At 45.6% G+C, this 14,903-nt stretch overlaps 1 protein-coding gene across 2 annotated transcripts in view; it reads right to left on the bottom strand.

Moving 5' to 3' along the window:
* TBC1D16 (TBC1 domain family member 16) overlaps positions 1 to 14,903 on the bottom strand; it is an 84,775-nt gene that overhangs the window by 50,704 nt on the left and 19,168 nt on the right. For both annotated transcript variants that reach the window (XM_032210846.1, XM_032210847.1), the window contains exons 2-3: positions 13,552 to 13,795; positions 684 to 1,308 (exon numbers count right to left, since the gene is read on the bottom strand). In XM_032210846.1, coding sequence (XP_032066737.1) covers positions 684 to 1,308; positions 13,552 to 13,732 — 806 coding nt within the window. In that variant the 5' untranslated portion in view covers positions 13,733 to 13,795. The remainder of the gene's footprint in view (positions 1 to 683; positions 1,309 to 13,551; positions 13,796 to 14,903) is intronic.

Raw genomic sequence — 14,903 nt, 5'->3', positions numbered from 1 at the left:
GCAACAGCAAATTCATATTTCTATGTACACAATAATATTAAATTTGTATGCCACCGAACACTCAACAGTTCTGGGTGACTCATGACAATCACAGAAATTTCAATAAAATCAACAAAACATAAAAGATGGCAAACATGATGAGGTAAGAAGATTTCACTTTCCCTTGCAAAAGGTTTGGATGAAGAGCGAGGTCTTCATAGCTCTTCTAAATAAACTATTTTTTAAATCAATTAGGTATATTTGCTATGAAAATGTATGAAATGCATATTTAAATAATAATTGTTGTGGTAAGCAGAGCACCTTCAGACAATGTCTGGAAACGGACATCTCAAAACAAGTAAGTTGACAGCACCCCTGGCAGTATTTGATCTTCTGTCTATTGCGTTAAAGGAATCACTAAGTTGAATGACAAGTTGATTCAGTCGTTTGATTTCTCTGTAGAATTCTTAAGACAGATTTCCATGGCAATCTTATAATCCTTTCATGAAGTAAATCTCAATGAGCTCAACAGAATTTACATCTGGGTAAGCATGCTGCACTTGCTCTAATGAAAGCCACAATACCTCTCTGCACATAGCTCATCAGAGCAAATGATTCTAGAATCGGGTGACTTACATTTGTGGGCTTTACCCATTTTGTTTTGAACTGGGCTCTGTTTGAGTAGCACCGGAATGTCAACTCACCGATTTTCATTAACCAGGAACATAGAGCTAACATTTTCCACAAGTGCTTCACTTATGGGCGAGAGGCAGAATGGAGAAGAGAAGGCATCTGAATCCGAGTCAAACGTGCTATCTTTGCTAACATCATCGGTGGACAACTCCAAAGAGCCTTCATCTTCTTCTGTCTCCAAATGGCCTTCCAGCCCTTCCTCTACGGACTCCTCTAATCGGTTCTGTTCATCCTGAGAACTGATTGTCGATAAAATTCCTGAGTCACTGTGAGCAGGCTGAGCGGAGCTGTGGATGTTGCATGTGGCTGAGCAGCTATGGGACAATTTCTCCCCTTCTTCTGAAGGTGGGCTGACATGAGCCACATCCCTCACTAGCTGTGACACAGTCAAAATGTCCTCCTCATCCTTTGGGGTCTCAGCTTGCTTCTGCTCAACAGAAGAAGCCTGCATAGGGATGCCAAAACCCTGAGTGTGTCGGTTGCGCTTGCGGGGAGCCTTGCGGACAGGGGAGCTCTCGGGCGTGATGTAACGGAGAGCTTCTTCATCCTGCCTCTGAATACGGGAGTTGGGGACCCAGGCCAGTATAAGGGTGGTTCCAAGCAGCTCATCCTTCTCCATGTACAAGCACAAGTAACCTGCAAAAGAAGACAGGGACTTAGACTTACAGTCAACCCTCAGCTTTCTGGACTTCACATGATGTGGAAACACAGCTATTCCTTTAATTTCTGGCAAGTCACTGCCCTCTTCTTAATGCTACAAGTTTCCCCTCCTCATATAAGAGTATCTCTGAAGACATCCTACATCAATATTTTGACTGACAGATTCTTCAAGATATGTTTCCTATTATCCAAATAAACACACAAAACAAGCCAGTTGGAGCCTGGTATGAGATTACATATTAGTCTTGATTTTTTTCTACTCTAGTTTCTGCTGCTGCTTTAAATTGTTGTACACATCTTTTCATGATTTTACTGATCTTAATGCTTTTTTATATATACTGTTGGCTACTTTGAGCAACTCCTTTGTGATCAAGTGCAACCTAGGTATTGATTCACAATGTGTGTGCATGTGTGTGTGCGTGTGTGTGTGTGTATGATGGGTGTTTGTATCACTAGAACTTTTATTGAATTTTTTTCCTTTTCTGTTAAGTTAGCTCCAAATTAGCCCTGTCAAAAACAAGTGACCTGTTTCTTCTATAAGAGGAAAAATCACAGCGATTTTTGTTAAAATCGATGAAATAACTAATATTGTTGGAGATAAGAATGACACTGTGTGCTTTTCCCAAGCTGTTCTAATTGGTACAATGGCTGCAATGGAGCTCTTTCATAGCTGTTCCACTTCTAAAAACTCATATCTTTCTTGCTCCATAGATGGGGTGGATTCCGGCAGCCACTACTGACGGTTTGCTTGTGGTTGCGCTGTGCATGTGCGCTTCACACACATGCGCAATACTAAAAAAAATGATGGCCTATAGTGCCGCTGGGATAACCAGTTCGGGGGCGTGGCAAGCCTGGGTCACTGCCAGTTCCAGTGACCCAGGCTGCCAAGTTACTACCGGTTTAGCCGAACCCGTTCGAACCAGAAGGGAACCCACGTCTGTCCATAAAGGTAGAGAAGTCTTTTCCTTGAAATCCCCTGTATACAGGGTCTCTGGGCAATACAAAACAGTTTCTTTCTTCCAATTTTTCTTACCGAAGTATACATAATATCTTTAAGCTTTCTTTCTATTTTTATAGAAATTTTTTTTATTTTTGTTACATAGACAACATAATCACATAACAATAGAAAAAGAAAGGCAGAGAAAAAAAAGAGGGAAAAAAAACACACACACACAAAAAGAAAGACAAAGCGCATCATCCCATGCAGTATGTCATTTGATTACAGGTGTTTTAACCTTTATCATTCTTATACATTCATTGTTTCATTTAATAGGTTATAATTTCGTATCGTTTCTTATTCCCCTGCCTGTAGCAATCCATCCCTACTACGTTTCCCCCCATACACACACCCCGTATCTCTCTGTTATATATTTAATAGACACCACAATAACCTAGGATTAGAAGAAAAAAAAACGAAGAGAAAAAAGAAAAAAGCACAAAAAGATTAAAAAAAAAACCATCATCACATGCAGCATGTCGTTTGGTTACAAGTGTTTTAACATCTACATCTTCAAATAATATTTACCGTCTCAAATGTTTCATCTAGTATAACTAAAAACCTCATTTTCATTCTACAATATCTATTCAGTTAACATTAGCATTATTTTCCCCAGAAAGTATACTTATATTCATTATTGTCCTTGCATTTCATACCTTCAAACAGAGATCTTATTCCTTCATTTTTCAACAAGACGTTGCTGCATATATATACCAGTTTTCATTTGTTCCCTTATTAAAATTGCTTATCCGCAGCGAAATATCATTATAATAAGTTCTTAACATTATACATTATATCACCAGACCTTATATTAATTCTTCATTGTATCATTGTTAGAGCCAGAATTGTATTTGCAAAAAACTGGAAAAACAAAACAATACCAAAACAGGAAGAAGTTATCCGAAAAATAATGGACTGTGCTGAAATGAGTAAATTGACATTTGAAATTAGAGAGCAAGAGGATGAGCAATTTTATAAGATATGGGATTTGTTTTATCGGTGGCTAGGGGGAAAAAAAACCTTGGAAATGAAAAATGATATACTTATGCTTTAATTGAAGAAAGTGAATGATGATATAACTATGCTGTTAAATAATTTAAGCTTTCTTTCTGATAAATACAGATAGTCCTCGACTTACAGTCACTTGTTTTGGGACTGTTCAAAGTTACGACGTTACAGCACCACTGAAAAAAGTGAACTATGATATGTGTTTTTCACACTTGTGACCACTGCAGCATCCCCATGGTCACATGATCAAAATTTAGAAGTATAACAACTGGCTCATATTTATGCAATGTCCCACGGTTGTATGATCACCTTTTGGGACTGCCTGACGCTCAAAATCAATGGGGAAGGCAGATTTGCTTAACAGCCATGTTACTAACTTAACAACTGTGGTGATTCACTTACCAACTGTGGCAAGAAAAGTTGTAAAATGGGGCAAAACTCATTTAACAAATGTCCTGCTTAGCAACAGGAATTCCAGACTCAATTGTGGTTACAAGTCTAGGACTAGCTGTAATATTCTTTTTGGGATTTTTTTAAAAAGTAAGAATTAAAATAAATCTATTAAGCTGACAAACACCCTAATGTTTTTTTTCTCTTAAAATTCAGACCATCCCAATAGTATAGGCACTTAACCACAACGACTTCAAAGTGAAATGTGCTTGCTGATGTTACGATCCAACTCCTGCCCCTTCATATTTATATCATCATTTCACTTGCAATGATATAAAAGTCTATAGAGAGTGCAGAGAATGGCCAGTAGAGAGATCTGCTATCAAGGCAATGGTCAGGTAAGCAGGGCTTGAGCCCAGGCCAAAGAAATCTGAGAAAACAAGCCCCTCCTTCGTTCACAGAAAGGGAGGGAGAGGAAGCACAACCTGACTTGCAAACTTCTATTTACTAGATCTGTTACTCCTGACCTATATAACTATTGGTTTCTTGGTCTGGTCTTCCTTCTTGGGCTGTCAAAGGCAGTCTGAATTGCAATGCAAGTTTCATCACTTGCTCACTTTGTAGCTGCCTATGCCAGAGAAGGCCAAAAATTTGGGTTCTGTGGATGAGGTTGTCTTGTCCTGCAATATTCAGAAACTGATTAATAATAATAATAAAAAAGAATGGCCTCTGTACACAAAAAGCTGCTTGCATTTGCTCTGAAGCAAAGCCAAGCGCTATAAAGGTAATCAGAATCTAAACAAAAGAAATTGGGTGTTGGTACTTACCTGATACGCCTCTTCTCATAGTGGGAAGGGGGAGTATCCAGGATGGGTTGACTTTATCTTCTCGTTGATTGGACTGAGTCATCAGAGCTCTTAGTATAAGCCCCTGGTCCACCAGGCTCCACCCAGTTTATTGACAAAGAACTCTATCCGACTCATTGAACCATCCACTCCAGACCTTGTTAAGGTTTCTACTTTTTATTGAATCCTACTTTGATCATGATCTTGAGAGACCGCCTGCTGCCAATCACCTCCACTAGACCGATTAGATCCCACAGATTAGGCCTCCTCCGAATTCCATCCGCTGACCAGTGCCGACTGGCGACTACCTGGAGGAGAGCCTTCTCTGTGGCTGCTCCGACCCTCTGGAACGAACTCCCTGTGGAGATTCGAACCCTCACCACCCTCCAGGCCTTCCGCAAAGCCCTTAAAACCTGGCTGTTCCGACAGGCCTGGGGCTAAAGAGCTGTTGCCCCCGTCTCGAATGGTATGACTGTTGTGTGTTTTAAATTATGTATTGTTATGTTTCGTCTTTTATTTTCTGTCTGTATCCCCCTTCCCCGATTTGAATTGTGAGCCGCCCTGAGTCCCCTTCGGGGGAAAAGCGCGGCATATAAATATAATAAAATCAAAATCAAATCAATCAATCAATGTTATTACAACCTACAACATAGTAAACGTTACCTTATCATGACGGGGGGTGTGTCTGGATATTTCCCCCCCCCAGTATGAGAAGAGGTGTATCAGGTAAGTACCAACACCTTTTCTCCATAGTGAGGGGGAGGAGTATCCAGGATGGGATGTACCAAAGCCAAACGTCCCTAGGGTGGGTAATAAGTTGAAGACCCCTGGCCAAACTAAGCCTGGTGAGATGTATTCCCTGCCCTGTGGACAGCCTGTAGTACCCTGCGCTCAAACAAAGCCTCCACCGAGGCAAAGGTGTCCAGCTTGTAGTTCCTCATGAAGGGTGAGGAAGAAGGCCCTGCTGCTGCCCTACATGTCTCCGTCAATGAGGCCTATGTAGCCCAGGATGCTGAGGTGACTGCATTTTGTGTGGAATGTACTGTGATGGGGCTTGCCCTGGGACTGCATGCCCTGGACTGCATGCCCTGGGACTGGTAGGCTGTAGCGATGCAGGTCCTCACCACCTGCCTATTGTGGTGGAGGTCACCTTTTTACCCAGAGACCCCGGTTGGTAGGAGACCAACCGGGCCTTGGACTTTCTATTTGGTCAGGTTCTTCTGAAATAAATCCTCAGAGCCCTCCTTACGTCTAGGGTGTGCCACTTCTTCTCTAGGGCGTGAGCAGGGTCCGGACAGAAATTGGGCACACCCAGATCCTGTAATTCGTGGAAACATGAACCCACCTCAGGTATGAAGGAGAGGTCCAGCTGCAACACCCCTCTGTCCTGGTGAAAGATGCAGAGGTCGTCCTCCGCGGACAGGGCCTGCAGCTGTGATGTCGTCCTGGCAGATGTGATGGCCACTAGAAACACCACCTTAAGGGTTAAAAACTTTAGAGACATTGTTCGCAATGGTTCAAATGGAGCCCCCTTAATGCATCCAGCACTTTATGCAAGACCCAGGAAGGGCACCTGTGTATCGTGGGTGGTGTGAGGTTGGACGCCCCCTTCAGAAACTGCCTTGCCAAAGGTTGTTGACTGAGTGTCTGGGCTCTACCGCATAAAAGCACTGAGGAAATGACTTGTCTCCTAAACGTGTTAGGGTCTAACTCCTTGTCCAGGCCTGCCTGAAGAAATTTGAGCACTAAGGCTCTATCCTCTTGGTGGAAAATCTTTCCTCCCTCAGGTTGCTCCGCTCAACCGCCAAGTGGTCAATTGGAGCCATTGGGGTTCTGGGTGTTCCAGTGACCCCTGCCTGAGGGAGATCCTTTCCTGAGGAATCTTCCGCGCTCTGTCTCTCAATAGCGACTGAAGGTCTGCAAACCATGGCCTCCTGGGCCAATAGGGGGCAATCAGTACCACCTCCGCCCCCTCCCAAAGAATTTTTGGATGATCCTGGGAATTAGGGGCAAGGGTGGATAAGCGTAGAGCAGTCCCCGAGGCCAAGGGCATAGGAGGGCGTCTGCCCCTTCTGACCCCTGGTTTTGGTATCTGGAGTAAACCTTGGGAGCTGGGTGTTGTGGAGGGTGGCAAATAGTTCGACTTCCGGGTGGCCGAAGTGGTCCATCACCTCTCTAAAGATCGCCGGGTGCAATCTCCACTCCGAGTTGTCCACTTCTGCCCAGCTGAGCCAATCGCCTCTGATGTATTCCACCCCCGCTATATGTTCCGCCCTTAAGGAGAGAACATTCCTTTCGGCCCACTGACCCATGCATGAGGGCCTTCGACTTGGTCCCCCCCTGTCTGTTTAAGTGGGCCTTGGTTGCAATATTGTCTGTAGGGGCTGGAATGTGTCTGCCCTTGGCAGAGTGGTGAAATTTTTCTAGGGCCAAGCGAACTGCCCTGCGTTCCAACCAGTTGATATTGTGAGTCAGTTCTGTCTGGTTCCACTGTCCCTGCGCTATCTGGTCTTGTAGGTGGGCACCCCCTCCCCCAAACAGGCTGGCACCCATGGTTACCATCACTCGGTCTGGCGTTCTGAAGACTTCGCCCTTGGTTATCGCCGGGGACGTCCACCAGATCAGTGAGCGGGAAACTTCTGCTGGGAGAAGAACCCTGGCCTGGGAACAGCTCCTGTGCCTTCGCTGGAACGGCAAAGGGAACCATTGTAGGTCTCTGGTGTAGAGAAGGGCCCAAAGGATAATACCAATGGCTGAGACCATGGTGCCTAACCATCTAGACCACGTGGCTAAAGGCACCCTGTCTCCCTTTATTACCTGGATGACTAATCGTATTAGTGAACACTGTCTTTCGGGTGACAGGAAGACCTTACCTGCCTTTGAGTCTATCAGAGCCCCTAGGTGAATGAGCCTAGTGGAAGGGTAGAGTTGGCTTTTAACCGGATTCCCCCAGAACCTGTGTTCCCTCAGGATTGGCAAGGTGATATCTAGATCCCCTAATGCCCCTTCAAAGGAGGATGACTGTATCAGCATGTCATCTAGGTAGCTTAGAATCTTAACTGGAATCTGCCACCAACTCGCTGCTAAAGCAGCCATTTCATTGGTGAATTCTCGCAGGGAGGAAGACCGGTCGAAGGGCAAGGCCTGGTATTGGAAGTGCTGCCCCAGGTAGCAGAACCTGAGAAACCTCCTATGATCCCTAATGATAGGAATGTGTAAATAGGCCTCTGTGAGGTCTATAAAAGTGAGGAAGTCTCCCTGTCTGATTCCCTCCAAGATGGAGTGGAGGGAATGCATTTTGAACCTCCTGTAACAGTTGAAGTGGTCCCGCCACTTCAGATCCACTCCATCCCCCTGATGCCTTGGGGATTACGAAAGGGATGGTGTAATGCCCTTGACCCTGCTGTCTAAAGGCACTGACTGGATGGCTCTATGTCCAGCAGGTGTTGTATAGCCTCCTGCATCAGTAATCTCCATGCCGGGTTATTTGAAACAGGGCAGCTCTGGAAAAACCCCGGAGGTTTAGACAGGAGTTCCAGAGCCAGGCTGTGCCTCATGGTGTACTGAACCTATTTATCCGATGAGGCACAGTCCCAGCAGTCGGTGAAGTATGCCAACCGCTCCCCTATGGGGTGTGTGACTCGGTTCTGGCCTTAGTTTTTGCGGAAGGGGCGCCCCCCGCCTCATCCTCCGCTCCCTCGGAAGGGCTGCTTCTGCTGCCTGCCCCTCTGCTGCCTATTTTGGTGTCTCTGCCTGCCGGAAGAGACTCCCTGGTAATGCCTGGCACTTGAGTACCCTGTCTCTGAACCCCTGAACGGATCCTGACCCCAGAAGGAGGACCCGAAGTCTTGTCCCTGGGAACAGGGCCGTCTGGAGTAAGGCGCCGTCCTGAACTGTCCCCTCGTAGGGGCTGTGGGGAGCCCCTTCCTCTAGTCCTTATTCTCAACCAGATAGGGGTCCAAAGCGGTTCCAAAAAGGACGTCTCCTGTGAAAGGAGTGGATGCCAGGTGCCACCTGTGGCGAATCTCCACCTGCCACAGTCTCAGCCACAGCAGCCTGCGAGATGCAATGGTGGAGCAATTGCCCTGGAGGCAAACCTGGCTGCAGACAATGAGGTGTCCGCCGCAAATTGGATGACCGCCCCCAGCTTATTGATGTCCTGGTGCGCTCTGACCTCGGTAATGGGGATGCCTTGTTGCAGCTCCTGCAGGCAGAGCAGAGGAGACCTATTGAAAAATGAGGCAGTGGTGGCGGCCTTCACTGCCCAGACAGCTGCCTGATGCCCTCTTCGGAGGGTGAGGGCCGCCTACCTGTCTTCCAACTTTAGACCCTCCTCAGGTTTCCCTGGCAAAATCGGGGGTATATGCAGTGCCAATGCCGGGGCGCCCATGGTGGGTGGGATAGCACCCCCTCCATGTCTTGATCCACATTGAAGAAGGCCTTGTCTGTGGATGTGAGTGTGGGGCCCAGCGTGGGAGTGGCCCCTTGGCGCTTAACCGATTCAAGAAAGGCCCTGGGAGTTGGCACTGTGTCGGTCTCAATGGCCTGCTCCTCAAATATGGCTTCCGCAGAAAACCCCTGCTACTGAGATGGTGCCCCTGCTGCTCTGTTCCCAAGCCTGGCGGCTGCTTAACCCTTAAAAAGGAGCGATTTATATAACAAAGGCTGGAACAACCCAGTGAAGGTCAGCTTAGGAGGGGGCATGCCTATGTCATCGGATAGTTTATCCTCCCTGACTTCCCCCTCCTTCCCCCTCCTCGCACTCCAGCTCACTCTCCTCCCGTGATAAGGCTGAGGAGCTAAAGCTGTCCTCCCCCTGGGTTTCCAGCCCTTCTAATATCCTAGGTGAGGATGCCACCTGAGGCAGCCTTTGTGGCTGCTGCAGCAATGTCATGCATTGCTGGAAAGCCTGCACCATTAAGTCTGAAAATTGGGGCCGTTGTGGGAGCTTGCTTGCTGAGGGCCCCTGCTTGTGGCGGGGGGGGGGGGCAGAGGCTGATCTCAGGGAGGCAGCATGGGGGAGGAGGATTGCCAACCCTGAGAGAGACCCCAAAGACTAGGGGTGTCAATGGGGATTCTTGCCTGCAATATGGTTGTCTCCCCTGCAGTCCCACCTGCTGTAGGGCCTCCAGGAGCCTTTCTTTTCTTTCCCTGGTGTGGGATGGATTTGAGGCCAATTGCCCTTTTGCAAATCTGTTCTAGTCTTTCATGCCTCCTCCTTTCATATTTAGATGGCTTGGGAGGCTTGTGACCCCCCCCCCACCGCTTCCAGCTCTGCCTTGGGGGAGAGGTGCTTCTTTTTGTCTCTTGCCTTTCCTCCCACCCCCCCTCCTCTGGGCTGCCTGTGGGGTGGTCACTAACCTGGTGGGACTGCAGGCTGTTGTTGCCAGTACCTGTGTCCTGCCAGTCTCCTGTTGCCTCTGGGCGCTGCCATCTTGGAACACGTTGTCCCTTTTGGCTTCAAGATGGCTCCTGTGCCAGGAGACAAGGCGCCTCTTTTGAATCTTCTGGCCAGGCGGCTTGCGCTCTGAAGAGCTGCTGCATGCCTCCGCTGCCATTTTCTTCACTTCCCAGGCTGCTGGAGCCCCCTCCAATGAGGTAGGTCATGAACCAATGGGGCGGGCGCTCCGCAGCGTTTGCAGGGCTCCCTTCCAGGGGGCGGGGGGCTCCACGCCGCCCTCGCCTGTTCCTTCTCTCGATCCGCGGTGCTTGGGGAAGTCTCCAGTGTTGCTGGCGTCCTTGCAGCAGGGCTTGCCTTCCAGAGGCTTGTGCCCTCTGTCTCCTGCTCGCCCGGCAAATTCCTTTCTGAGTGTTGCTTGTCTCACTCAGAAGCTGGGTGGCAGGCCGCCCCCTGGGGGGCTTTTGGCCGATCCTTACAGTCCAGGAAGTTGCCATCTCACCTAGGATGCTGTAGGAGGGAGACACTGGAATTTTCCTTCCTTTCCTTTCTTGAATATCTTCGACCTGTCGGAGATCCAGGATGGTCAACTGTCCAGTTGAGTGGACTGAGTCTAAAAACTGGGTGGAGCCTGATGGACCAGGGGCTTATACCAAGAGCTCTGATGACTCAGTCCAATCAACGAGAAGATAAAGTCAACCCATCCTGGATACTCCTCCCCCTCAGTATGGAGAAACAGATAGTCCTCAAATTACAATGGCAATTGGGACCATTGCCCCCATTACCGTTGCTAAGTGATACACTCATAAAATGCAACATCAAGTGACCGTATCACTTAGCAAAGAGAATCCAGGCAGTCCAAGTTGTCCCAAGAGATATAGGTCATTAAGCAGGAAATGGAGGGTGTCCCCAGTCAGGAACACAGGGCTGCCATGGGAGGGGAGGCTATCATGGGAGAAGGAGGCCCTGGGAGGTCTGGAACACATCATGTGCAAGCTGTGAGATGATGCAGTGCACCATGAACTCAGGAAAGCAGGGAAAGAAAGCACCAGGTGTAGACATGCATGTGTGTGAGCACAGGGAGGCCTGGGGAAAAAGAACACGGGGTACTTACATATGTCAAGTGCAGGGAGAACAGGGAAAAAGTCACAATGCGTGTCTGTGCAATCACAGGGAAGCTGAGGAAAGAGGGTGTGAAGTGCATGAGTGTGTGGATGCAGGGAAGCTAGGGAAACATGGCAGGGGTTCACGTGTGCAACAGCAGATGATGTGTAGTGTGTAATGTGCATGGTCAGTGTAATCAAGCTGGGGGAAGACTCATCCAACTGATTTGCAACCTTCTCTGCTGGCTTTTCCATTAATATTGTTTGCATGAAGCTGTCCGTAAGGGTGATCATGTGACTGCAGGATGCTGCAACCGGCCGTAAGTGTGAGGTGGTTGCCAAGTGCCTGAATTTGTTCACATGACTGCAAGGAGCATTTCAGCAGATGGAACTGTGAGAAAATAAACCCACCTCTCTTCCTACACCTATACTCTTTGATCCCATACCTGTCTTATGCTCCTGTTAGAGATACCTTATAAGACAGTATATTATAGTGCTTACTTTAAACTAGCAGACTAATGAAATATTTGTACCCATATTGTGTAAAACTTATAAATGCAATATAATCAGTTTTGAGATATTTTTGAACATAAAGTGCCTGGGACATTAAGAAATAAGGAACCAAAAATTGCAGAGGGTAGGACATCTCAGACAGGCACATTGAAATGTGGTACATGCAGAAGATATATGAAAAAGGTATAAAAGTGGAGGTCTGACTTCATATCAGGGCCATTGATGGTAGCTGCTCCTTGCTGGACCTAGCTGCTATCTCTGTCCCTTATTGCAATAAGATGTAAGTATTTTCTTACTGAAGTATTAATGCAAAATGCTGCCTTTTTGATTTTCAAAATTACTCATAAAATAAACTCTTGATTCAAAGTAGAATTGTGGTTGCATGCTTGTATTTTCTATTTTTAGTGTCTCATGTTACAACAGACCTTTGTTGAGATGGGTGGCCATGGAAATTAGTCCATCAGTCAATCAATCACATAAATAAATAAATAAATAAATAAATAAATAAATAAATAAATAAATAAATAAATAAATAAATAAATAAATAAATAAATAAATAAATACCTTGAGGACCATTCTTAAGTCCCTTCAGCCAGTGCCATCATAACTTCTAACAGTCACGAAACTCAACTAACTCGTGAACTACTTGTATGTCATGTTCAAAGGAATATATGAAAAATATGAATTTGTTTCAAATTCTACTTAAGTTCTACACAAAACTATGCACAAGTGATTGGGGAACCAATGTAAAACACTAACTTACATTTTACTAGTACAAGACTCTTTGATAAATGAAATGAGAACTTATAATAAGATGTTTCTGTTGTTGCTGATCTGTACCATAAGTACAGTGTCATTAACTATATGCAATAGGAATAACAATCATGCTTTGAATTTATATGCCTGCTATAAAAGGCAGTCACTGACATGGAAACAAATGGGGTGAATACTAAATGCCGCAAATGCACTGGGTTAGAATGCAAGAGACTGTGAGTTCAAGTCCCACATTAATTTTTTACTTATTTAATTAAAAACATTTAATTAATTTTAAATTGTTTTTAATTATAAAAAATAATGCATTCCCCCCCCCCCCTTCGGTTTGCATGATACTGTAAAGTAAACAGTGGAATTGGTTTTATACAGGTTATAAATTTTATTGTACACCTAGAGTCCTTCTGTAAAGGACATAGTCGGTTCTTAGATATGACATATAAATGAATAAAAATAAATTAAAATTTCATTTGTATTTTTCTGATATTTGCAAAATCATGTAATGGTGCTTCCTCACTGAAAAGGTTCTTCTTTGTGTTAAAGCTTATGAAAGCAAAACAAACATTTCAAAATCTCTCCCTGGATCTTAATATACTTTAATCCTAAAATGAAGTTCCCCTTTTAGAAGTTCTAATATAGAACTTGCCACCTCATACCCAAGCTACAAAAACACCAAGGGAAGGAAATAGTTTACACTGAATTAGGAAACTCAGACAAGGTGTAGCTGAGACACACGATCTTGCAGGCAAGATTTAGCCACTCCCCCTGGAGCCATAAACAAAGGAGATACCAGCTGAAGGTATACAGGGTTAGAAGTGAAATAGGCAGTAAGGAAAACTTAAGGAAAAAGCTGAAGCTCTCAAGTATTTTAAGTATGGAGGGAAGGGACGTTACACTTCATTCCTAACAGTCCATGCTGACAGGGAAGGCTTGAAAAGGAGCCACAACCCTACTGACCTAGGTACAGTACTCCAATCCCCAAGAGAATGGTAACTGTATTTAGTGTTATGCATTAACACCGGTCTTGAATGTTGCCGATAACAAAAAGAGGTCAGAGAGGAGCAGAGGAGGATTGAAGTGTATGCCTCCGGTCCCTCTACACTTACAAGCGTTAGATGCCTGAAGAGGGCTTCAGCGTTTCTGCTACACACATAGTCCTAAAGAGACTTCTTGATGTTTGCTAGTCATCCTCACCTGGATGATGTTCCACAACACCTTGCAGCATCTCAGGGGGGTGGACACAAACATTGTTCTTGGAATAGATAATCTCTCCATCCAAGATGGAAGACGAACCACCACAGCTGCTGCTGGCATTTAAGGTCAGGAGATCAGATGCTTTGGAAGAGGCACGACGGAGGAGTCTTCCCAGAGACATTGCCAAGGAAATGTTTCCATTCTCTATCAGCTTCAGTCAAGCACCTAATTCAGAGAGTAAGATCTGCCCATGGAAAACAAAAAGCAAAACCACACACATACACACATTAGAATAGATGCAATAAATACTGTATATACTCGAGTATAAGCCTAGTTTTTCAGCCCACTTTTTGGGCTGAAAAAAGCCGCCTCGGCTTATTCTCGAGTCAGTGAAAATTTTGCCCGAAATGGAGGAGAAAAAGGGGCGGGGCCATGCTGCTGGGTGACACTCGTGAATGGCCCAGTGCCCCTGTGAGTTTCCCCTCCCTCTGTGTCAGTTTGCCGCGCAGCGCGCACCGCACCATCCCCCCTCCTCACGTTCTAATGTAATGCAGGGCTGTCTTACGGTTCCCCTTCCTCCCCCTCCTGCCGCTCTGCAACGATGTCCCACCTCCTCCTTGTTATGGCAAGCAGCCACATAGCGATGTCCCACCTCCTCTGGTACAGTGATCCAATGATAGGAATCACTGTGCCGTGTGTCATAGGAGGCGGGACATCGCTCCCGCGGCTGCACGGGACCTCATCATCACAGCGGGACATCAGCATCATGAGGTGAGTGAAGTATTTCATTGAATACACCGCTAGTTTACTGTTTTTCTTTGAAATAAATATTCAAAAACATTATTGGTATCTATTTTTATTTTTGAAATTTACCGGTAGCTGCTGCATTTCCCACCCTAGGCTTATACTCGAGTCAATAACTTTTCCAGTTTTTTGTGGTAAAATTGGGTGCCTCGGCTTATATTCGGGTCGGCCTATACTCGAGTATATACGGTAGGTAACAACAGAAAGACACATCACTCCCCTCTCTTCATTCAAATGAAGTACTTTGGTCGGGATGGTCTAAGAAGCTTCTGACTTTTATGGTGTCACTCACTCTACTAAAACTTGGTAAAGAAAACTCAACATTAAAGTCAAGTCTTCATGATACAATTCTTATTTATAACTTTAGGTACCTAACAAGTGCTCCCCAATGTTTATAACATGAGCTTTTCTGAATTTGCCGCATGTTTTACTAATTTTTCTTTAAGGCATTAGACTTGCCATTGATTTGGATTGTACAATATTAAACCCCCATTTTTCTCACTCAAGCATTGCTAAATGAAGTATCACTTCACTTCTAGATGTATGGC

The sequence above is a fragment of the Thamnophis elegans genome, chromosome 2 (genome assembly GCF_009769535.1).
Source record: "Thamnophis elegans isolate rThaEle1 chromosome 2, rThaEle1.pri, whole genome shotgun sequence".
In the NCBI taxonomy this organism is placed as follows: Eukaryota; Metazoa; Chordata; class Lepidosauria; order Squamata; family Colubridae; genus Thamnophis; species Thamnophis elegans.
This window is presented reverse-complemented; position numbering and strand designations above follow the sequence as displayed.